The sequence below is a fragment of the Carassius auratus genome, chromosome 46 (assembly GCF_003368295.1).
Source record: "Carassius auratus strain Wakin chromosome 46, ASM336829v1, whole genome shotgun sequence".
Lineage (NCBI taxonomy): Eukaryota > Metazoa > Chordata > Actinopteri > Cypriniformes > Cyprinidae > Carassius > Carassius auratus.
In genome coordinates this window covers 15,650,426-15,672,568 of record NC_039288.1, presented here as the reverse complement: position 1 = coordinate 15,672,568, position 22,143 = coordinate 15,650,426, and the positions used below count along the sequence as shown (strand labels likewise).

General features: G+C 37.2%; 4 protein-coding genes across 4 annotated transcripts; 1 reads left to right on the top strand and 3 right to left on the bottom strand.

Moving 5' to 3' along the window:
• The first annotated feature begins 1,374 nt into the window (after positions 1-1,374).
• Positions 1,375-3,714, top strand: LOC113064354 (protein RD3-like). The gene is made up of 3 exons (XM_026235118.1): positions 1,375-1,706; positions 1,863-2,158; positions 3,130-3,714. Exons 2-3 carry the CDS (start codon positions 1,863-1,865, stop codon positions 3,449-3,451), a joined length of 618 nt encoding a protein of 205 aa, XP_026090903.1. The 5' UTR covers positions 1,375-1,706; the 3' UTR covers positions 3,452-3,714.
• A 135-nt stretch (positions 3,715-3,849) lies between these two features.
• LOC113064349 (syntaxin-5-like) lies at positions 3,850-8,845 on the bottom strand. The gene is made up of 11 exons (XM_026235112.1): positions 8,771-8,845; positions 8,099-8,299; positions 7,882-7,952; positions 6,518-6,573; positions 6,362-6,432; positions 6,146-6,262; positions 6,012-6,068; positions 5,859-5,940; positions 5,671-5,768; positions 5,472-5,593; positions 3,850-4,970 (listed from the first exon to the last, which is right to left on the bottom strand). The coding sequence occupies exons 2-11, from the start codon at positions 8,294-8,296 to the stop codon at positions 4,811-4,813; spliced, it is 1,032 nt and encodes a 343-aa protein (XP_026090897.1). The 5' UTR covers positions 8,297-8,299; positions 8,771-8,845; the 3' UTR covers positions 3,850-4,810.
• Positions 8,846-9,607: 762 nt separating this feature from the next.
• On the bottom strand, positions 9,608-11,219 carry LOC113064358 (snake venom vascular endothelial growth factor toxin ICPP-like). Its single transcript, XM_026235122.1, has 5 exons — positions 11,011-11,219; positions 10,425-10,464; positions 10,080-10,267; positions 9,894-9,964; positions 9,608-9,721 (listed from the first exon to the last, which is right to left on the bottom strand). The coding sequence occupies exons 1-5, from the start codon at positions 11,122-11,124 to the stop codon at positions 9,703-9,705; spliced, it is 432 nt and encodes a 143-aa protein (XP_026090907.1). The 5' UTR covers positions 11,125-11,219; the 3' UTR covers positions 9,608-9,702.
• Positions 11,220-11,737: 518 nt separating this feature from the next.
• LOC113064346 (adenylosuccinate synthetase isozyme 2-like) lies at positions 11,738-16,530 on the bottom strand. The gene is made up of 13 exons (XM_026235105.1): positions 16,238-16,530; positions 15,848-15,950; positions 15,612-15,680; positions 15,150-15,200; positions 14,942-15,008; positions 14,294-14,401; positions 13,964-14,045; positions 13,747-13,873; positions 13,477-13,631; positions 13,250-13,374; positions 12,821-12,918; positions 12,546-12,695; positions 11,738-12,437 (listed from the first exon to the last, which is right to left on the bottom strand). The coding sequence occupies exons 1-13, from the start codon at positions 16,454-16,456 to the stop codon at positions 12,385-12,387; spliced, it is 1,407 nt and encodes a 468-aa protein (XP_026090890.1). The 5' UTR covers positions 16,457-16,530; the 3' UTR covers positions 11,738-12,384.
• Between the last annotated feature and the right edge of the window lie 5,613 nt (positions 16,531-22,143).

Below are 22,143 nucleotides of genomic sequence, written 5' to 3'. Positions count from 1 at the left end.
GAGATTTATGGCGACAACATACTGGGGATAAATATAAAAAGTGATCAGGAAGGAAAGCATGTTTGTTATAAATCTGGTGGAGACAATAATAAGGTTATGTGAAAAAGTTAAAAAAGGATTGTAAATAAAGGTATATATATATATATATATATATATATATATGAATTACAGAGAAAATGTTGTTAATGAAATGTTTAGAGAGATCACTTCTCTCTAAATAAGATCTGTCACTCATTCCATGACAGATTCATTCTTAAAAACACAGTCCCTTCCTGTCAGCTGAGAGTAAATGGGAAATCCATACTTTATAAAAACTTTTTTCTTTTTTCTTGGGTTGAAGTTACCAGTTTCCTTACCCTAATGTATTTTGATATCATGTTCACGTTAGAGTCCACACTAAAACATTTAAAGATAAAATATGACAGAGACATACTAGCAACTGTAACTGTAGAAAGCAATGTGATAATGCCTTACAGAGGGTTTGAAGAACGGACGGGAGAGGAATCACTGGTTTAAAACATCAAAATTGATTGAAATCTAATGGAAGGGTATTTTAGCAGGAACTGAATTTGCAGGGATGGAAGCGGATGTGAAAAAAAAGCAGATGAGAATGAATGTGGATTGAATTTTGTATCCCATTAAGAAAAGCTTTTTAATAATAAACAAGCATTTTCATTGTGGTTTTTTATATTATTTGTAGCAGTAAAGCAAACAAAATCACTGCTATATGCACATTCTGAATAAGAAAATAATAATAAAAACATTAAAAATAAAGTTTTCTTTTTTTAAACCATGGTTCATTTAGAAGCTCTCCATTTCTTATCCATTAAAAACACACATTACTGGAATGTTCACATATGACAGGAATGTCAAAATCATTGGAAAAAATTGAGCTGAGTTGTCTTTTTTTCTGATTCCTACAGACTGAGAAACACACGCTGAGTGGCAGCTCTTCCCTGAACACCAGTACTTAAGAACTCTTACATTACACATTAATCTAATCCTAGCAATTTCCCTGGGCTTTCAACAAGAGTGAAGAGACAGGAGGCTAAAGAATAAAAGTAAGAAGTTCACTGTTATTAGGATCATAACAAGACGAGAAATTAAATCAATTTTAAACTTTGATCTCCAGCTTCTTCTGCTTGAAAGTCAAGTTCTGGCAAATATTAGTATTACGTAATACTCCACAACTTCGGTCTCTTCCGCGTGAGGGAAATGGACTGGACCCGTCTGAAACATGAGAACAGCAAAGCTTTTGTATTTCTCTGTTACTAATCTGATTTCATCTCATTTTGTTCACCTAAAAGGACAGCAGGGGGCCTTGCCAGTGTTTATTGAGACAGGATTGGGATCTAATTCGATGTTGTGTAACCCTTAAAAGAAATAATCCTATTAATACAGAATACTTCATCAGAATGACTAAGCTAGACATCCACCAGCACAGTTTGCTTACAGATTGGTTTGTTTGGAAGGATAATTTACTTTGACTAAATTGTTTTTTCCTTTCCAAGTGATGAACGTCTGAAATGAAGATCTTCTGTAGATTATAATCATAAGGGATTATCTTTAGCTCTTTATCTGGTGTTGAGAAGGACAACTAACTGCCATGTGGTAAATACACGTGTGGTCCTACGTAAATATTTCAGACTAATTTGATGGAAAGGCCCAGTGGGAATATAACCAACCCCTTGCATGTCTAGGAGAAGGTAAGTGCCATAAACCTTGAACCATATATCTTTTATAATTTATGACATATTGTGGGACTAGAGTAGGCCTTTTTTTTTTAAATTGATGTGTTTTGGTGCACAATAATCACTGTATATTTGGTTTATCATTCACTTACACGTTCTTTACCATTTCAGATGTTCCTCTGGTCATCAGTGTTTTCCAAGGAACCCCAGGTTCCTGGTCAGCGCTCGCCTGAGGAACTGGTAACTAACATGTTGATGTTGGAGCTGGGCTCTTTGGTGAAGCGCACTGAGCGCCTCCGCCAGGAGAGGACGACGGAGAACCGCAGGCGCAGCTCCAGTGTGGATTACAGCTGGCTGGCTGCACCTCCACAGAAGTCTTCCTATGAGATTCCAGCTGGGGAGATACTGGAGCTTCAGGACCTGTGTGCCAAGGTCTCTCCCTCCCAGTGCGGTCCCCTCGTTCTCAGGTAGGCCTGTGTCAGTAGGCTAGACTGTGGCTAACAATGCTAGATCTCAGAGACAGCAACATACGGTTACTTTAAGTGGAGTCGATTTTTAAAAAGAAAATTCTGTCCGTAAATCTGGGCGTGCAGTCTGTTAAAATGACATTTTTATTTTATTTTAATTTTTTTATGATTTTGATTAATTGTCTGCTTTTCGTTTAACTTACGACCCGCATTTTTGGCAACCTTGATGATGTAATGTTTAATGGACTTCATGTTGTCAATAGCAAAAAATTGAATATTTTCTTTGCATTTTGATATAAGTATGGTACAATATTCTTCTATTTAAATCAATGTAATAAACGAGTTAGGTCAAAAATAATCTAAACGTAATCAAAAAAGTAGTCTGATTACATTATCTTAAATATGTATATAATTTAAGTTACAATCAAAAATCACATTGGAATACAACAAAGTGATTTTCTTTTTTTACTGAAATGTAACAAAATTCAACAGCCTAACTTTTTTTATACTAACCTTCCCTAATAAGGGGCACAACATGAAAACACATAAGAAAATTTTTATAAAAAAAAAAAAAAAAAAAAAAATTTGATCAGGTGTTCTGCAACTACCTCTTAACTGATTTTAATGGGCAGTGATGTCGGTTTTTATAGCAGATGCCTTTTTTTGCCACCAAGTTATTTAGGCAGAAAGTGACCTAATAGTTTTTTTTCTTCTTCTTAATTTTGAACAGTATATCTATCGTTTTAAATTCTACTATTTAAAACCAGGTCAACATTTTTGTCAAATCCTTTCCAAGGAAAGATCTATGTATGTTTTAAACCACTCAAAAGTTTGCCACCGTCAGCTAGCTAAGGCAAACTGCTTTAAAGTTACTTCAAAACATTCAGAGGAAACTGTATGGACAATAATGTTGGACGAATGCATGATTTAAACAAATCTATATCTTTGAGCAATAATCTACTTTTGTTTAGGCTGAGGAAAGAGGTGATAGAGGTAGAGCCAGAGGTGAGCGAGGTGTCTCGTCTGTTCCGTTCTGTCCTGTGTAACTTCCTGGACGAGGCCGAGGAGGGAGAGGCCACACTTCAGAGAGCACTGAAGACTCGGACCAACCGCAGCAAGAGCATGTCTGTCATCAACCTGGGCTCACGGATCCGCATCAGACCGCTGTGGAGCAGAGTCACAGTCAGGCGTGACGCTGAGGAGGACGACGAGGATGAAGACAATATCCACAGAAACAGGAGGATCCGAAGCATGCCGGATATCAGTGTAGTGGAAGAAAGAGCGCTGACCTGAACAAGCTATGTTTGGAGTAGGAAACTCCAGGTACAAAGCTGGCATCCTAAGCTACCCTTAAATGGTACATATTAGTACCTTTTGAAAGGATACTGCCCCAGTGACAGTTTATAGCTTTTTGCTAAGTGTGCAAAGGTTCTACTGATATTAATGGTTCTTCATGGGAACCATAGATGCTAATAAAGATCTCGCCGATTCATCATCATTAACCTTTTCTACTTTCCCCTTCCTTCAAATGTGGCGTATTTATCAAATGCAAGAGTTAAACATAGTTTTAAAATGTCACTTTTCAATTATTTAAAAATAGTTTTAATTAACTTCATTAATTATCTTATGAGCGTTCATTAAACAGTAACTACATATGCTACTGTAAAAAAGAAAAACAGCAACAGACATTACAACCAAGCATAGAGTTTCTATTTCCATTAGTTTTTCTTCACTTCTTTCATTTTACAGTATGCATTTCACAAATGGTGGGGTGGGATTTTCCCCAAATCTCGAAGTCCAGTTAAACACAAATGCATGTATTCTCTAAAAAACATCATTTATGTTGAGAACTGGAAAGCGGTATTCTCATGGACCCCCCTGAGACTGTACAAAGAGATACAAATGGCAGTGTACAAACAAGCTTGTGAAGGATGATAAAAACAACCAATGAAATGGAATTTGGAAAATGTCACTAGCTTCAAATACTGATTTCTCACCTGCTGAACTAGATGTATTAACATGTTGTGCCAAAGTGGTAATGGATCCCAAAATCCGAACTAGAAAGAATTAAGCCTCTAGTCAGTCCCCATAAAAGTATAGAAGCATCACTGTCTCTTGACGTGTCTTGGTGGTCTACTATAAGAGGGATTCTGTAACTAACCCCTAAATAAAGACTTCCCTATAATATTTAGACAACAGAGAGAGAAACTGCAAATGTATAAAAAGGTCTCAGAACACATGATGTCTAAAGTTGTATATCATGATTAATACAATCATAAGTCACAAAGAATCTGTTAAAATGGTGGGTGTTTTTTTTGTATGCATGAGACAACTGCTGGCTTTCCTCAAGGATATCTCCGCAATCTGTGTGATTTAGAAAACCAAATTATAGACAATCATTTCCAAGAGCTTGCTCTACAGATACAAAAACATATCAGATTGAAATTTAAATGGACAAACTGTTACAAACTGACAAATGCCCTGCCTATATAGAATTGAGGCTTATGAATATTAAACTCCATCCATTTTGAGGAAAAAGATCACTAAAACAGAGCTCGGCGGCCAGTGAGCAGAGAAAAGATGAAAGAAGTCTGAGAGAACAGCCACTTTCATTCCTCAAATACTGAAACCTGCATCTCTTAAGAGTGGACATCAGGTCATGAAAACCACAAAGACGATGAAAAAAATGATGAGGATCAGGAACATCTTGATGAGCAGCCAGCGGTTGTTAGACACAGACTGGAAATATTTGAGTATCTCTGAGTGCGCTAGCTCCACGTTCAGCTGAGTGTCCTCGACATTGGCATCAATTCTGTCAGGGAAGAGAGAAGTTTAATGAAAGGAATTATTCTTTGTTTTTTTTATGATACTGGTACCTTTTACTAAAGGAACTGCTGGCTAACTGTTACTGTGGCAGTTAAAGAGCCGATTACAATGGCAGAGAGATTTTCATTATGATCATAGACAGTGAAGACCAAACCGCAAATGGAAGCAAATGGAAAAAAAACCCACACTTGCTTATTGAATAGACACTGTAAATGGAACAAAAATAAATAAATCAAATAAAGACTGGTGTTTGAATTTAGTCTACAATTCTGGATATCGATCAGAGTTATTTTAGCATTATTTATTCACTTGTATTTATTATTCATGAAGGGTTTGAATTGGCTTTTATTTTAGTTGGTTTCAGTAATTCCATTATGCACTCCGTCATTGGTTTTTGTTTTTTTTACATTTCTTTTCAGCCCTTCATTTTTTATTAGTTTCCATTTTACTTCCAGTTCCTCTCTAATAACTGAAGTTGTCCCCTCACCTCTGTACAGTCTCTTCCTGTTCTTTCACCATGTGAGCCAGCTGCTGAAATATAGACCCGAGCTCCACAATAGTGGACTCTATATTCTGCATAGTGTCTGCACGGCTCTGAATGTACGAATCCTAAACAAACACACACTTGAATCAGTTTCCCTGCAGCTGTACCGTTACAAAACAGCCAATGAACAATCAATCAATACCCGTTCATCGATTAACTGCATCTGCTGACTGGAGCCGAGGTCCATATCTATAGAGATATCAGTCTTCTTGGAGTCGTCCTGCATAAGCACTGAATTGTCTGTTGAAAGAGAAACAAAAGGGAGAGATAACTACAGAAATGTTTAAAGGTGGACAATGTGTGCTTTTTCACAAGTAGAGCTGCTCTTACTGAAGCTGTTGGTGTGGTAAGAAGAGGATGAGGCAGGAGTCTGAGAAAACTGCTCTTGTCTGCTTCTCTGCTGCTTTAAGTTCTAAACAGAAGATACACATTTACAGAGCTGTACCATGATGGATCGAACACTTAAAAAAACAGCTCAATTACCTCTGTTCTGACTTCCAGGACTGACTTGAAGTCACTTGACATCGATGCCAGTTTGGACTAGACACAGAAAACGGTGTTATTTCAAGCGGAAGTACACTATTTTGTGATGGTGCACTAAGGCCAGAGGTGAATACCTGTAAGGAGACTACGATAGTGTTGGAATGTGTCTGGAGATGTCTGCCATTCTGTCCACTCCGTGATCGAACGACTTCCTGCAGGCCAGCTATCTGCTTATTAAGACTGTTGATGTCCTGAGTGAACAGACGGACAGTTATGAGACACATTACAATATGAAATAAGTAGACAGAATAATGTGTCCTTCCGAAAGGGGAAGTAACAAGCACACTAACCTGTTTCACAATGTAAGTGAGTTCGTCAATTTCAGTTGCTTTGTCATCAAAAAGGGACTTTCGTTTGGCCACTGCAAGTGAACACGGATTGAGTTACACGTCAAAACAGTCCACAGTGGTACATGTGTGAGATGGCGAGGGAGACCAGATACGTACGGATTGTGAGCTTCTCTAACTTGGCAAAAGTGTTGCTGAGGTCTCTTCCAATTCGCCTGTTAATAAGATGCAGTCAATATCTGTCATAAGGTCAAGTCGATGAAATAACACGGACCATTAAAGCTTAAGTAGGTCTGAATAAATTATATGTCAAATGCAGTGTCTCGTGCCAATATTAAAGACAGTTGCAGGAAAAAGTCCGTAAACCCTTTGGATTTTCCAGGAAGTTGGTCTGACATAAAATTTGAGCCGATCTTCAACGATAAACAAACAATAGACTGAAGAGTGTGAAGCTTCAAAAGCTAACAGCAGTCAGGGCTCAGCTAAATGCTGATTCACAAATTTGAAGTCTAACGTTTAGGTCAGTCACGTGATGGTCACTTATTTATTTCTTTTTGTTTGTTCAAATCTATTCATTTACTGACAAATACGTAAAAAATATGACTTTTTTATTTTACAATGTCAAAAATGTCAATCTGATACAACTGTCCTGATATCATAATAAAAATTAATTCTTGAAAAACAAAAGCCCAAAGCACTAACATTTCAATGTTTATTTTTAATGCTTTCGAAAGAAGTCTCTTATGCTCACCAATGCTGTAAAAATGTTATTTAAGAAAGTTATTTAAGGTTTATCATGCAGCAACCCTCCAGTCTCTCTCTGAAACCAACACGGAAGTGACTTAAACTTCAATTCATCGACTGGCAGCTAGAAACTGGCTCCAAAAGGGAGTTGTGTAAAATGTCCAACTTTACAGTAGAAAAAAATATGTTTTGGCCTTCTTGACAACTGTGAGGGGTGATTTTCTTTCTTTTTATAACTCATCTGTTTAAATTATACAAAGTTCTCCATGATTTAGAGCATGAATGCCAACAAGGCATGCAATATGTTGATGTCAACATGAAACGTCTTGGGATTCGTTTTAAAAATGACTTGTTTCAATGATTCAGAGTCGACTCTTTCTTTTGAGAGACAAGAACTTGCACTTTCAGATTTAGAACTTCGCAGGATGTTTTCATTCACTCAGAGCTGTTACACACTGCATGAGTAATGAGGTAATTTTCATAAATCCATAATAGGCACTTTAATACTTCTTTATACACTATTTGAGAGAATAAACTTTCCTTCACAACTTTCAACTTTTTGTTTATGCTGGTAAGTGCCTACATAATTGTACTTGTGACTGATTTAGCGAGTAAGAAGCAGTTAGATCTCATCTTGATATTAAGATTACCAAAGTGTAATTCTTTTAAGCAGACTACTCATGTGTATTGATGCGACTTGATCTTCATCAGAATCCAAGCAAATCCAACATTCACACACTTTCCCTCTTAAACCTTTACTGATTGAGAGTATAACTCACTTAGCCAGGAGTGTGAATTCACTCCGCTGTCTGACTGCACTCTGGACAGCTCTGACAGGTTGTGCTCCATTCTGAAAAAGAGCAAGAGAAAAACTTTGTGGTGTTTTTTTAACTCATGCTACCAGTATGTACACAAACTCCACGAAGGGAGACTATATTATTGAATCTATTAGCCACTTGCAGGCTACTGAACTATATGCATCAGTAGTTATCGCACCTGTCTCCCCTGCAGGGACTTGCACACAGACTGAAACTCACTGGTACGGTCTCGGCAGGACATGCTGAATGTGTCTATGACAGGGGTGATGGGTGCTGGGACAGCCAGGGGGGTTTCCAGCTGGGTCTGGGTCTGAGGTGGCCCAGTGTACACCCCGTCCTGGCTGCTTCTAGGACCGTGACGCCGATGCACCAACATCACCTTATGATAAGAGAGGAGAAATCAATATTAAAGTGTTTTAACAGCAAAACTCCCTTCCAATTTTACTTTGCTTTTGATCAGAATCCTAAAATTAAAATAAGTGTAATTGTAAATGTCTTTTCTGTCACTGATCAACTTAATTGACAGCTGTTTTGACCAGAGCATGTCTAGAAACTTCTGTTTATCTATTGCTGTCATCTGCAATGTCACTGTTATAAAAACAAAAGAATGTGGCTGCATGTCATCTGCGTATATTTTTATTAAGCAATCCTTTTCATACTTTTTTATGTAAGCCTGCTCTTGCTACCTGCTAAGCTAAATGTGTAGCTGAATGTATGATTATAATGTTTTCATCGGTCAAACAATTTAAAACGTCACATGCGTCTGAATACATAAATAAACGAGCAGCGCTGATTTGTGATTGGGAAATGACAACATATGAGCTTGAAGATACAAAGATTCATTTCTCACCACTCTGCCTCTCCGCTGGTTGAACAACTCCGCTGGTAGTGAACAATATCCGGGTTCTTAACACCGATGTTGACGTCACTGCCACGTATTCTTAAAGGAGATCTCTTATTATTGTCCAAACTAGGTGGCGCTGTGAAACTGTGTTTGAAATTAAGATTCTTTTTATTATTATTATTATTTTATTTTTTTATGTTTATTACAAACTCTCGTCGAGACAACAGCATAAGAAAAACAGGTAAGGAAGGCATCAACAAAAAGCAGATTTCACAATGAAAATAAATAAAATGAATAAAAATAAATAATTAAATAAATAAAATAAGGTATTGTTCTCAAATGTTACAGGATTAAAAACATTTCAGAAGCATAACAAAAGAAATTAAGATTAAGTTAAAGATGAGTTAAGTTAAAGTTAAAGTGAGTTAAAGATATCACGATGATTTATGGACATTGATTGTTTTTTTTTTTTTCATCAAAGTAAAAGTTATGTTAAATTAGTCAAGCACATGATTGAGTTAAAAGCTTTTTATTAAAGCAATCAAAACTGAGGCACTATATTCTGAATGTACCATGTTTTGACAATCTTATAAATTAATGCAAATTATTACATTTACTAGAAGCAATGTCTGTTCTTATATCGTCTTGTATGATGAATTTGCATGAAAAAAAAACTGAATGAAAAAAATGTTTTGGAAAGTTACCGAAAGTAACAATAAATAATTGTACATAAGTGAATTGCAAGTGTTTTTCTTAAATAAAGCAACATGTTTTACATCATATTAAATATAAAAGTAATGTTGTTATAATTATATATTTCATATATCAGTAATGTTAGTAATACGAATTCATTTAAATAACTCCATAAAATATAAAATAACTGGTTAAATAAGCAGATCACAATTTATGTGGCATGGATGAGCTGTTTCCAGTAAGCATCATAGCTGGTCTCTGAACCTTTAAAGAAGAAAGATAATAATAATTATAATAATTATTATTATTATTAAAACACCATGAGAAGTTAACTTTGCCACATCTAAATGTAAATGATACAGATATATGCATTACTGAGGTTCTATGAAATAATACATTAATTATTGCTTATATAAGTCATCAACCTTTGCATTACCTGCATTCACACTGGCTGTGTTCAACAAACTGCAGATCAATAGTCTCCCCTTGCACATTCAACTGCATAAACTGTAATGTTGTAGTGGGAAAAAATAATAATTAAAAAAAATTAAAAATAAATAAATAGAAAGAGAAGAGAAGTAAACCATAAATGACATGAACTAAACCAGTAACATGTCCATACCTGCATCACAGTGGTGTACGAGCTCACATTCACACACAGCGTTGCTTCATCGGAGCAGCAGCCTCCACAGCGCTTCAGGGGCACACACGAGGGGAAAATACGCATGTTCATCACCTCGGGGAATTCATCCTCAACTTTAACAAGCGTTTCACGGGGCTCGCAAAGGCTGCGTGCGTATAACATCCATGCTAAAAAAAAAAAAACATATGTACATAATTATGTCTATACAACTTGATAGTAGCCTACTTACAAACAGACCAATGAGAAAGAAAGTGAGCGAGACAGAAAGTGAGAGAGAGAGAAAGAGAGAGAGAGAGAAAGAAAGAGAGAGTGTGTATAGCCTACCTGGAACAGACTTTTGGCCGATATTTCGCTTTTGACGATGCTGTGGGTTAAAGATTCAACAGTTTGGTAAATTTCGAGGTTTATTTATTGGTGATTAATTAATTCCAAATGTTTTTAGTGTTACTGCATTCAGTTTCAGAATTATTGAAATGTGAGGTTTGCCATAATTTGCTCGTAAAGATTTTGTGTTTTTCTCTTAATAGGGTGTATTGCTATAAAAACAGAGAGGCAGACCGAAAACTTGTGCTACAAACTAAAATAGTTGTGTGTAAGCTACATCTCAACAGACATGATGAGCCTATAGGCACGTACTGCATCATGCTACGTCATTCACCAAAACACGTACTACAGAAAAGAAGTTACATCACTACATTGCCTATCATGCATTTAAAAAATCACGGCATTTAATAATAGTTTTAATGCCACTCAACAATAAGCGTACAAGATGGAAAAACTAGGATAACGGAGAAAACATTTAGCAAATAATCATGATCAGTTAGTCACAATGAAATAGCACAAACTGAAATTAATATATAGGTTCCTATAATAAACTTTTACATAATGGCAAAAAAAAGATTAATTATACCTGAACGTTCATCCCAGATGCCTGGTGGTACAGGACGAGATACAGCACACACAGAAAAAGTAGCATTATACTTGAACTTCTGCCTCGCGAGACAAACGTTAGACTGCTGATCATTCCGATTACACGGTTCACTTGAATCCTATTTCCCGATTAAACTGTTACTCACCATGTGCTCATGATGACTGAGATTGCAAAATACATAGATAATTCTGAAAAAATAAAAAATTTTAAGTCTTAAAAAAAAAACAGGATGCGTTGCTTTAAAGGTGACATATATTTGTCAAATACAATATTTAACGCTGTTAATATTAATCATTAAAACAAAGTCTTATGTTGCACGAATATATTTATCACAGTAGCTAAAAATACATTGTATGGGTCAAAATTATCCTTTTTTATGCCAAAAATCATTAGGATATCAAGTTAAAATCATGCCCCATGAAGACATTTTGAACATGTCTTAACGTAAACACATAAAATCTTTTGATTAGTAATATGCATTGCTAATGACTTTATTTGGACAGCTTTAAAAGCTTTTTTCTCGATATTTGTATTTTTTTTTCGAACCTCAAATTCCAGATTTTCAAATAGTTGTACCAAATATTGCCTTATCCAAAGAAAACATACACCTATGGAAAGCTTATTAATAGATCTCACTATACACTTATTACTGGGCTTGTGGTTCAAGGTCATATATAGTCAAGTAAAAGTGCATTTACACATTCACTTAAAACCATAATTAGTTTTGCAATTTATTCTTCAAAAATAACAGCAGCAGAGGAGTTCATGCACTAGGTGGAATGCAATGTATATATCTCTCTCTCAAGGTCAGCGCCTGAATGCAATAATCATTGACAATTAAAAAATGTTTTCCCCAATATCACAAAGACTGAAGGTCCCTTTTGGTATTTCAAACCATGTCAAACTGAGTATAAACAAACACTTAATTAAAAAGATTTAACGCTTGCCCCCTCACACTGGAATACATTAAAAAGATAATAATAATAAACGGTACATGACAACCTTAAAAATCTGTTTGCTTCTATCCACCTATTAGCAATGAAAATGGTCAATTTACACTCTATACAGTGGAAAGTCTAATTAATCAGACTTCAGACAACTACTAGTGATTGACAGAGGTATGTTCTGATGTCCTTTGAAACAAATAGGCATGAGTCAAGAATTTACAAATGCAGGAAAGTGATTCTGGTGCTCAAACCAGACCTCTAAACACAATGCTGGTGTTCCTTTGAGTGGGACAGTTAGTCAATCTCAGTGCTGATGCATAAAAGAAAGTTCTGGTCCTCAAATGGTCATGATTATGGATGTCCCGGCAGACCATCAAATGAAGTTTAGCCTTTCCTGATTTCCTCGTCAGAACAGCTTTATCATGCTTTCTCTTGACTTGCCAACTCCCACCCACTTCACTGAAGAGAGTAAAAAAAAAAAATCTCATGAACATTTTGACATTTCTAAGCATATCAGCAGGTTACATTTTTACATATGCAAGCTATCTACACAGTATGTGTATTTACCTGGAACCTCCAGGAACTTCTCGATAAAGCTAATGTAAGCTTGTGCCTGTGAAGGCAGCTCATCAAAACTGCGGACTCCCTCAGTGCTACAACACCAGCCAGGGAACGTCTCATAAGTCACTTGAACCTTTGTAAGGACATCCATGTTTGCTGAAATACACAATTATATGGTTCAATGCCTATATTGTACATGTTACAATATAACTGTTTATAAGTGAATATCATTGTAATGTATGAGATATATGAAAATGTGTAACAACAAATAATCAACTTACCAGGAAAACTGGGAAGAGGCTTTCCATCAGCTGTGTAGGCTATGCCAATCTTTATTTCTGGCAATGTGTCAAGAATGTCCAACTTGGTCAGTGCAATGCTGAGAGAAACAGAAGGAAAAGTATAGATAAATTAACTAAATCAAACTTATTAAAAGTTCAACCTGTGCCATAGCTACCAAAAACGAAACTAATAGACAACCGTTTTCAACATAAGAAATGTTATTGAGCACCACACATCAGCATATTAGTATGATTTGCCATCACATGGATAAAATCACGTTCAAATATATTTGAATCACAAATCATTGTTTTGAATTGTAATATTTTACAATATTACTGCTCTACTGGTAAAATTTTTGATTAAATGAATGCAGCTGTATTGAGCGTAAAATACTAAGTTTTTGAGTGGTAAAACACTTAACAACTCACGCTGAAAAACCATTAACCATGTGGGCATAGCGAACCAAAACCAGGTCCAGCCATCCACAGCGCCGCCGCCTGCCGGTTGTTACACCAAATTCCCTTCCTCTGCTCTGAAGCAGATCACCAGTGTCCTAGAAACCATCACAAAGAACAATAAACATTTTCAAATATGATTTATGTGAGGGAATGTCACAGAGTTTTACCTTCTGACTCACTCTTTACAACACACTCACATTATCTAGCTCAGTAGGGAATGCCCCCACTCCCACCCTGGTGGTGTAGGCCTTCACCACTCCATACACACGGCCCACATGAGATGGCGGGACCCCAAGACCTGTGCAAACGCCTCCGACAGTACAGTTTGATGAGGTCACAAAGGGGTAGGTCCCTGAAAGAGATGGAAACATTTGCATCATTTACACTGGAAGATACACTTTCCACTGTCCTCAATCTCTTAAGCACACCAGTGGATCTCCCATTTTATGCAGGATTGCTGTTAATACCGAAATCGATATCCAGTAATGCAGCGTTGGCTCCCTCCACCAGAATCTTCTTACTTGGCCCGTTGAGAGCTTGGTGCATGAAATAAACCCCATCAGTTACTAGAGGACGTAACCTCTCAGCATAAGCCTGTGGGTGAAATGGAGAAAATATTACTTAGCTACTCATTCATGAACTGGCTTCGCAGATCAAATTGAAAGATGCCAAGACACTAATCACCTTCAGTTGCTCAAGCTCAGTATCAATATCAATATTAAGGTTAGGATATGTGGTCTGAAAATGACCAGCCAGAACCCGAAACCTGTAGAGAGATATTTACATGTATTTAACTCTCTGCCACTAGGGTCAATCTGATCACTGAGGCATTGATTTGTAGCCTACAATAAGAATAAAATTATATATATATATACATAAAATTATAAACAGTTAACAATTAGGATTACATAAACATGCAGTTCTAAATGTCATAGAGAAAAAAAAAGTCAGATATGCCTATTTTCATATACAGTTTCCTGAAAAAAATTAAAAGAAATATATTAATACACTCACTTTTCCTCAAAGACTGAAAAGTCTGAGACTAGATCACACACTCTCAGTCCATTACGTGCTGCTTTGGAGGAATATGCGGGTCCAATGCCCTTCTTAGTGGTGCCCAAACTGAAAAACAAAAGAAGGGTGAACTCAATATTGATTAGGGCTGGGTAAAAAAAAAAAAAAAAAAAATTGGATTTTTAGATTAATCATTTTTTAAAACGTGGTCGATTCAACATCAATTCTCAAAGGCCACGAATCGATTTTTTTTTGTATGATTGTTTTATCTTAAAAATGAAATAACTGGATCCTGTGATCAAGGAATGTTCTGTTCTGACTTTTTTCAGCATACATTTTTCATTTTGAATCAAAATTGTATTGTATTTAAGATAATTGTATGCATTTGAAAATTGGAGATGGGTTCTGTTTTAATGTACCCAAGTGTTTAATATACAGGTTTGGGGCTCTTAATTTCTTTTTATTAATTACCTACTTGGAAACTTATGTTCATGTTTATGTTTATGAAAATCGATTTGAGAGCTTGTGAATCGATATTTAATCGATCTGGAACATCTGCATTGATACCCAGCCCTAATATTGATATTGAAGAAAATTATCTACACGTTAAGCTTTTATAAAAAAAAAAGAAAAAAAAAGAAACCTCACTTCTTCCCAGCCTGCTGCTGTCTCAGCTGCTCCTGTATCCCATCAACAGCTTGATGGAAATTGAAAACTACACAGAAAACAGAAGAGCGCCAATTCCAATGGCATAGATATTAGTTACTTGCTATTTTTAGTTGACAGACACCATGCGGCAAATAGTCAATATCTTCAGACCTTACTCAAGACCTGATGAAGTTAAACAGAACCATACCAATATGTGCCCGGTCAGATATCTTCAGTCGTTCCTCCCATCCTTGAAGTCCTAAATTAAACAAAGCAAAAGAACTCATTAATAGGAAAACAAAAAAAACAGTACAGTGGTACATTTAAGTAAATAATTCATTCATTCATTACATGCTCATTTAGTAAAAATAAAAATGAAAAATCAGCAAATGTCACCAAGCTATATTTTTAATTGTGTAGATTTTGGCAGTAAACAATTTGTCTGTACTTCTTAACAATAGACCATGTCTTTTTCATGAAAGGCAAAAACAATGTAACATTTTTTTGAGAAACAAATGCATTGAGATAAACATGGAATATAATCAAAATGTGCGAAAATATTGAGATATGACTTGATATGGCCCACATTAAAAATAAATAGATTATTCAATTGATATTACAAATAATCAATATTTTGTAGTTTACTCCTTAAACATGTTTACCAATTTACCATTGCCTTTCTGTGAGTTCTTTTCAGCCTCCTCAAAAAGTCCTGGCAAGTGTATCACAACACCATTTCCTGCGGGACAGACCAAAACAAAAGATCTCAGCAAACAAGTCAATAGTTCAGTATCTGATTCCAAACAATGAACTGAGGTTAAGAAAACATTATAACTTACATACATACTACGAGATGAAAATCGGTAAATAAAAATAAAATGGGGGAAAGGTCCAACAAAAACATACCAATAAAAGAAACGGCCTTTTTGTTGAGAACGCCGCTAGGCAGCAAGTGAAAGTCATACTCCACCGAGTCCACCACCACTGTGTGTCCCGCGTTATTTCCTCCCTGATGATACACAGCTGTTAAGCATGAACGTAAGTATCGCGATAATATAAAAATCTAGCCGCAGGAAACGTTACATCATTTGTCCTGGCAACAAGTGACGATGGCAAAGAATAAAATAAACTTTGTTCATTGTGATGTTAGTGTTGCAGCTTCTGTAAGGGATTCCTTCCTCTTTTGTGTTACCGCAGGCTAATAACAGCAAGCCTCAGACAATACAGACATAACGTTAACGATTGAGCAGACTCTCCTTAACAGAAATTAAGCGAGACGAGCGGTTGGACACCCACCTGGCATCTGCACACAATGTCGGCGTCCATTGCCAAGAGGTCGACCACTTTGCCCTTCCCCTCATCGCCCCACTGAGCTCCCAACACGACGGTCACTTTATTCTGGGGCTCCCGCGGGATCCGCAGAGAGTCCACGCTGTCTCTGGAGCGCTTGAGCACGGGTTCACCGTTCAGAGAGGCCGTTTCCTGACCATTAGACATCGTACTGTCCGCAGCCATAATGAAAGAGTGCGAGGGACAACTCAAACGCGGCTACACAACTGCAACATGGTTGCGCGCGAAATCGCCCAAAATAAAAGTATCAAAATAAAAGTCCGCAAATAAACAAACGTGGTGGTGGGGTTTCCAAACACATGGCCGAAAACACTGCACAAAGAACATTCATGCTTGTAAAAATTAATTGGAGGGAGTGAGACTTAATATTGAAAATTGAATTTTTAATTTTATTTATTTTCCACAGGATGGTGATATTGACCGGTTTAGACGCCTGTTATATATCATTTCATGGGCGTGTTTTGGCGGTAGATGGTCTGGTAATATAGAAGTCTTACATTTATTAGCTACGTTTGATGTTTTTTTTCTTCTATTACGTCCTTTATTACTTTACACAAACATTGTTTGTGTGCATCTTATTATAGTTCATATTTTTGCTCAGACTCCGTTTGCTCAACCATAACAGCTGTCAACCTCTCTACAAACGAGTAAATCTAGTAGTCTGAATATTTACTTTAATTTAACAATAATAATAACTACATAGTAAAGTTTTTGGGCATACTTTAAGTTAGCTTGAAAAAGCCTAGCCAGAAAGATTGAAGCTAGCATGTAACTAGCATGTGTCACAGCCTTCTGTCTTTCTGTCACTGTTGTGTTTGTTTGGTGCCATGTCCTCTCTCTCCTGTCTTTTTCTGACCCCGCCCAACTTGTGACCTCATTATTGTTTAGTTGCTCCACTTGTGTTTCTCCCCTGCTCCCGGACTCGTTTACCTACACTTCGCACACCTAAGCTGTGTCTGAAATCGCTCACTCATTCACTAATCCCTATATAGTGTATGGCAGTTGAGTTTACTATATGTGAACAAAGTGAACAAAAAAATAAGTGAACGGATTCGGACAGTGACATAGCCTACACTGCGCATGAGACTTGGAGCTGTTGCAAAAACATTGGCATATGTACTTTTATATTACATGTACCTAATTTTAGAAAATAATACTAATAGCAATAATACTCAAAATTACTTTATATTGCAGTTATACATACCTCCGCGTCAGCTTTGTGGTTTCATCGATGGTATATAATTATTATTTTTTTTGTAATGCTTTTATGTTCATAATCATTTAATGCTATTAAAATAACGTACTGAGAACAAAAATAAACACACATAAACACGTTCAGAATTATGTATTTATTATTTTTAGTATCTTGACACTCGCTCACGCAGGGTTTTGAACTCAGATCTAAGATGGTTGTAGAGCGTCCTCAGGCGACCGTTAATTTTACATCAGAATAGACTACCTTTTATTAACGAAAATTTTTTAATTATCCACTAAATTATCATAATTTTTGTAGGTTAACGACGATGCCACCTCAGTAAATTAGTCAAATATTAAACTGGGTTATTGCCTACATAACATATTTTAATATAAATAATGTTGGAAAAACGTCAAAACGAAATAATAAAGATGTAAACTTCATCTCTCATTCAAACTCGCTCGCTCCCGCTCTCGCTTCCAGCTCGACGCTACTCCGCATTGGATTGGGGGAAATAGTCAACCTGGTTAGTGCTTCAGCGAGTGTACATCGGTTGTACACTCGAAATCAGAATGAATTGTGGGTAAAAAGTAGTGGACAAATGTAGGGAATGAAGTTGTTCACTCGGAATTCGGACAGCACTACAAAATGGCTGACACCCCATATAGTGCACTATAGTGGATAGGGAGCGGTTTCAGACACAGCTCTAGTCACTCAATCACACTCACTCACTCACTCACTCAGCTGTTGCCCATCATCACAGACTATATATTCTCATCTCATGGATCTCTGTCTGGCTTTGTTGTATGTATATATTAGTTGTGTTTTGCATTTTGGCTGCTTCTGAGTCTGTGCTTGTCCTTGTTATCTGTTTGCTTTTTGTTTCAGTTTTATTAAAAAGTCATTTTTCCTTGCATTTGGACACAGACCCTGGTCTTTCTTTGGCAGTTGATACCACCCCGTGACAGAACACAGCCAGTAACATGGGTCCAGCAGGGAAGTTACTTGATGTCCGCTAGGGAGATTGGAGCATCGAGGATTACGCCCCCGGGACTTTGTGGGGGTGGCTCGGTTGTCGGCTGTGGAAAAGACCTGCTTAATAGTGTACAAATGGCTTTCATGCATGACCCTTTTAAGACGTGTTGCCCCTTTGGGATGTGTTGCCCTTTTAGGTCTTGTCGCCATTTTACAATTGCGCAGCAGGTTGGAGAGGGGAGACATTAGCCGATCCAATAGAGGCATGGTGTGTGTGCGTGCATCCTGGAAGTGTGTTGTTCTTTGTGAGTTGTGTTTGGTATTGAGATTGAGTTGTGGTCTTGCCGGCATTTGCAGATATGATGATTGTTTTCGATTGGTTGTGCGTGCATAACCAGCGTTTGTTTACATGCACGTATGTATATCTACGTTATGTATGCCGTGATATTTTACAATTGCTTTATTTCTACTGTTGTCATGTTCTACATTGAGATATATTGTCTTTAGTTAATCTGTCTGCTGTAAATTGCAAGTATAAGTGTGTTAATGAAGATTATGTGTTAAAATTACCTATTCAGATGCTAATATGCCAATCCATTGAGCTGTAGCACTTTACTTATTCAGTAATTGCTAGTAATGTTAATTTGTTGGGTTTAAAATCTGTATTGTTCACCTTTTTGTATTTGTTATCTTTATACAGACCACACCTATTATTTGCTAAATGGGAAAGTAAAGTCCTCAAAGAAAGAACCGTTGTTGACTGAGTTCCTGGGCTCTGACCGGCCTACCAGTCCTGGAGGCAGCAGAGGCCTGGTCGGCTTCACCCAGTTCCTCACGCCTGATCCTGGAGCTACACGGGCTGATACGCAGCATGCAGGAAACACTGCTGATGTCGGTGGTGCACAAAGCGGTGTAACTGTCTCGGAGGCAGTTTCCCAGGAATGTTTTTCCTCCCAGACCAGTTGCTTTCTGCGTTTCCACCACGGTGTAAAGTACCGGGAAGATTAGGCAAATCGTCTGGTGACATAGTCTGCATGCGTTTCTCAATAAGAAGTACGGATGATTTTTGGATGTGCATCCTCGATAGTTCAGACTTTATACATTCAACTCTGGAGTGTGATGTCTGTAACGATGTAAATCCACTAACATTAGTGTACTTGATAACTACAGTCAGCTGACCATGGCTGCTGCAATTTTCCCCTCTGTATATTTACAATTAAACTAAATAGGATATCAAATACCACTGCCTTCTTTGGTTTCATTTAAACATAACAGCTGCAGAAGTGTACTTAGTTCAGGTATGTGTATATATACAGCAATTACAATGAAACCATATATGAATTTGCCTATTTTCGTTTTAACATATTGATAAATTGAACACCGATTGTAAATTGATTAACCAATAAAGAGACCTCAAAGCCAGGGGCACATATCAAAAGGTCTAGCTGAAGTGAGGCTGCTATCAGCGGATACGTGATCACTGAGCTCCTGCTGATCGTGTGGCGCTCACATCTCCGAGATCGCCAAAACACATTTTTAAATAGGCGCTGTCTTTATAAACAAACCACAGATTTGAGTTTTAAACCACTACATTCTTGCCTGAAATACTTTTTAAAATTACTTTTCATGACACAATAACAGTAATATTTTGAAAATGATCTGAATAAATGGTGGTTGAACCCAACCAATGCTGCATGAACTCAACCAATCAGGATTTTTAGCGCCCAAGTCCCGCCCCTGAAAGTTCCAGAACTTTGAAAAAGTATTACCTTGCCAGCAGGACTTTCTGAGGGGCATTTTTTCCCCCAGAACTTTTAGTTCCTGGTTCCTGCGGTGGAAACACACCGAGTACCAGACCAAAGTCCCTAGTCCCTGGCTAAAGTTCCTGCAGTGGAAACACGGCGATAGATATATATAGAAACAGTCAGATGATAGATCGATAGATGGATGGATGGATGAGTTTGAATGGGTTCGTAATAGTACATAGAAAGTCTGACTGAGTCTAATGGGCTTCAGTGTGTTTAGATTTGAATTGTTGACAGTTGGAGTTTGACGGAATGTTCAAATGAGCAGAGACTTTTCAATTTAAGTCTATGGGAAATAGCAACTAATATAACTTCAGATCAGTTTGAAGATCTTGGCTGATTTTGGAGTCTGTAGAGTTAAAGCTCTAGTAGGAGTAGCAGTAGAAAATTTTAGTCTCGGAAGAATAATAAGAAGTGCATTTAAGAAGTTCAATAAAAATCATATCCAACTATTATTATTATTAATTAGTAATTATTAATATATTTATTTATTGTTTAAACAAAAGTTTGCCAACAGAAGACAAAATGGATATAAAAATGTGACAATGCTAAAATTACAATGCTCAGGTGGAGGCTATGTCATGAACGGCAAGAAGCTTAATTAAACTAAATATCTTTTAACAAAAGAAAAAAGAAAGAAAACCGTCTTCTTTTAACACAGCAGTATGTTTCTTTGGAGCATGAACTATTTCCTGATTTCTTTATATAAAAACTTGTAACACGAATACAAATTATAATAAATTGAAATGTTTGTTCATTCACCTTTCATTGCAATGTAATACTGTGATCTTCATGACTGAGCAGATTCTTGATTTTCGAGTAAGTGTGTGAAGGATTGATGATGGCTGAGGAACCAGGTTCCATTCACAGTTTTGGTGCCATCTTCAGTCCGCTCTTCTTTGGTTGATGAAGCAAGATTATAATTGGTCTTTTCAGCAGATGGCGCTGTCGAGCTCTGATAATGAGCAGTGAATATGCCAGTACGTGTGCATTTTTCAAGCGTTATTGTTCAGAGATGTTAAAAGCTCTTATTTTGATGACTTTATGGTCTGCTTTCTGTTTGGCACAGCTAAAATACTGAACAGCTGCACTTTGGATAAGACACTTTAAATGAGATCCTAATTTGTGAAGGTAAATGCATTTAAAGGTCATACATTTGTGTCACGCTGCCAGTCTTTGTTTTCCTGGGTGTTCCCTAGTGAGCTCACTTCCCCTTAGGCACTTCACCATAGGCACTTTAATTCCGCTAGTCTGGTTGTGTCTTCACAGTAATTGCACTCCAATTAGAATCGCACAGGTGTTGACAATACTCTGTCATTAGTTTCCCTATATAGAGCTGTCTTTCTCTGTTGTCATCATGGAGTCCTTACCCTATGTGTCTCATGCTCTCGTTCCCCCGAGACTTCCTCTACCTTCTCATTCTTCCGAGTTCCCCGTTTCATCCGGTTCCCTCTTTTGGTTACGTTTGTCTCTCATGACTGTTTATTTTTGTAGTTACCCCTCTGTTTAAATAAAAACCCTTACCTGCATTTGGATCTACCCTCTCTTTGTGTTTTCCCAAACCCAACCGTGACAGAAGGACTCCATCATGCCTAGATCCAGCGGTGTGAGATTTCGAATCGGTTCCCCAGCCACCATGGAGGAACGGAGGGGGAGATTCCGGAACTTAACCACCCTTCATCAAGAGGGAAGGGAGGTGGGTGGCCTGGCGCAATTGTTTTGGACTTTGGCAGTCGGGTTAGGTTACAATGATGCAGCACTAAAGGATTGGTTTAATAATTGCCTGGATGATCCTTTACCTCAATGGGAGATGAAGGGGTTAGAGATCCTGGACTTTTGGGGGTTTACCAATTACCTGCACCATCGTGCTCAGTGGG

Excerpts from the sequence above, each read along its gene's own strand:
- LOC113064358 (XM_026235122.1), bottom strand. The coding sequence starts at position 11,124 with ATGATCAGCAGTCTAACGTTTGTCTCGCGAGGCAGAAGTTCAAGTATA. Across the intron at positions 10,465-11,010 it reads CATCTGGGATGAACGTTCAG|CATCGTCAAAAGCGAAATAT; the intron begins GTATAATTAATC and ends TTTAACCCACAG. Across the intron at positions 10,268-10,424 it reads CGGCCAAAAGTCTGTTCCAG|CATGGATGTTATACGCACGC; the intron begins GTAGGCTATACA and ends TTTTTTTTTTAG.
- LOC113064346 (XM_026235105.1), bottom strand. The coding sequence starts at position 16,456 with ATGGCTGCGGACAGTACGATGTCTAATGGTCAGGAAACGGCCTCTCTG. Across the intron at positions 15,681-15,847 it reads AAAGGCCGTTTCTTTTATTG|GAAATGGTGTTGTGATACAC; the intron begins GTATGTTTTTGT and ends TCTGTCCCGCAG. Across the intron at positions 14,046-14,293 it reads TTTTCAGTCTTTGAGGAAAA|GTTTCGGGTTCTGGCTGGTC; the intron begins GTGAGTGTATTA and ends ATCTCTCTACAG.
- LOC113064354 (XM_026235118.1), top strand. The coding sequence starts at position 1,863 with ATGTTCCTCTGGTCATCAGTGTTTTCCAAGGAACCCCAGGTTCCTGGT. Across the intron at positions 2,159-3,129 it reads TGCGGTCCCCTCGTTCTCAG|GCTGAGGAAAGAGGTGATAG; the intron begins GTAGGCCTGTGT and ends ACTTTTGTTTAG.
- LOC113064349 (XM_026235112.1), bottom strand. The coding sequence starts at position 8,296 with ATGTTGGTGCATCGGCGTCACGGTCCTAGAAGCAGCCAGGACGGGGTG. Across the intron at positions 6,574-7,881 it reads GAATTCACACTCCTGGCTAA|GCGAATTGGAAGAGACCTCA; the intron begins GTGAGTTATACT and ends TCTTATTAACAG. Across the intron at positions 6,433-6,517 it reads GTTAGAGAAGCTCACAATCC|TGGCCAAACGAAAGTCCCTT; the intron begins GTACGTATCTGG and ends GTTCACTTGCAG.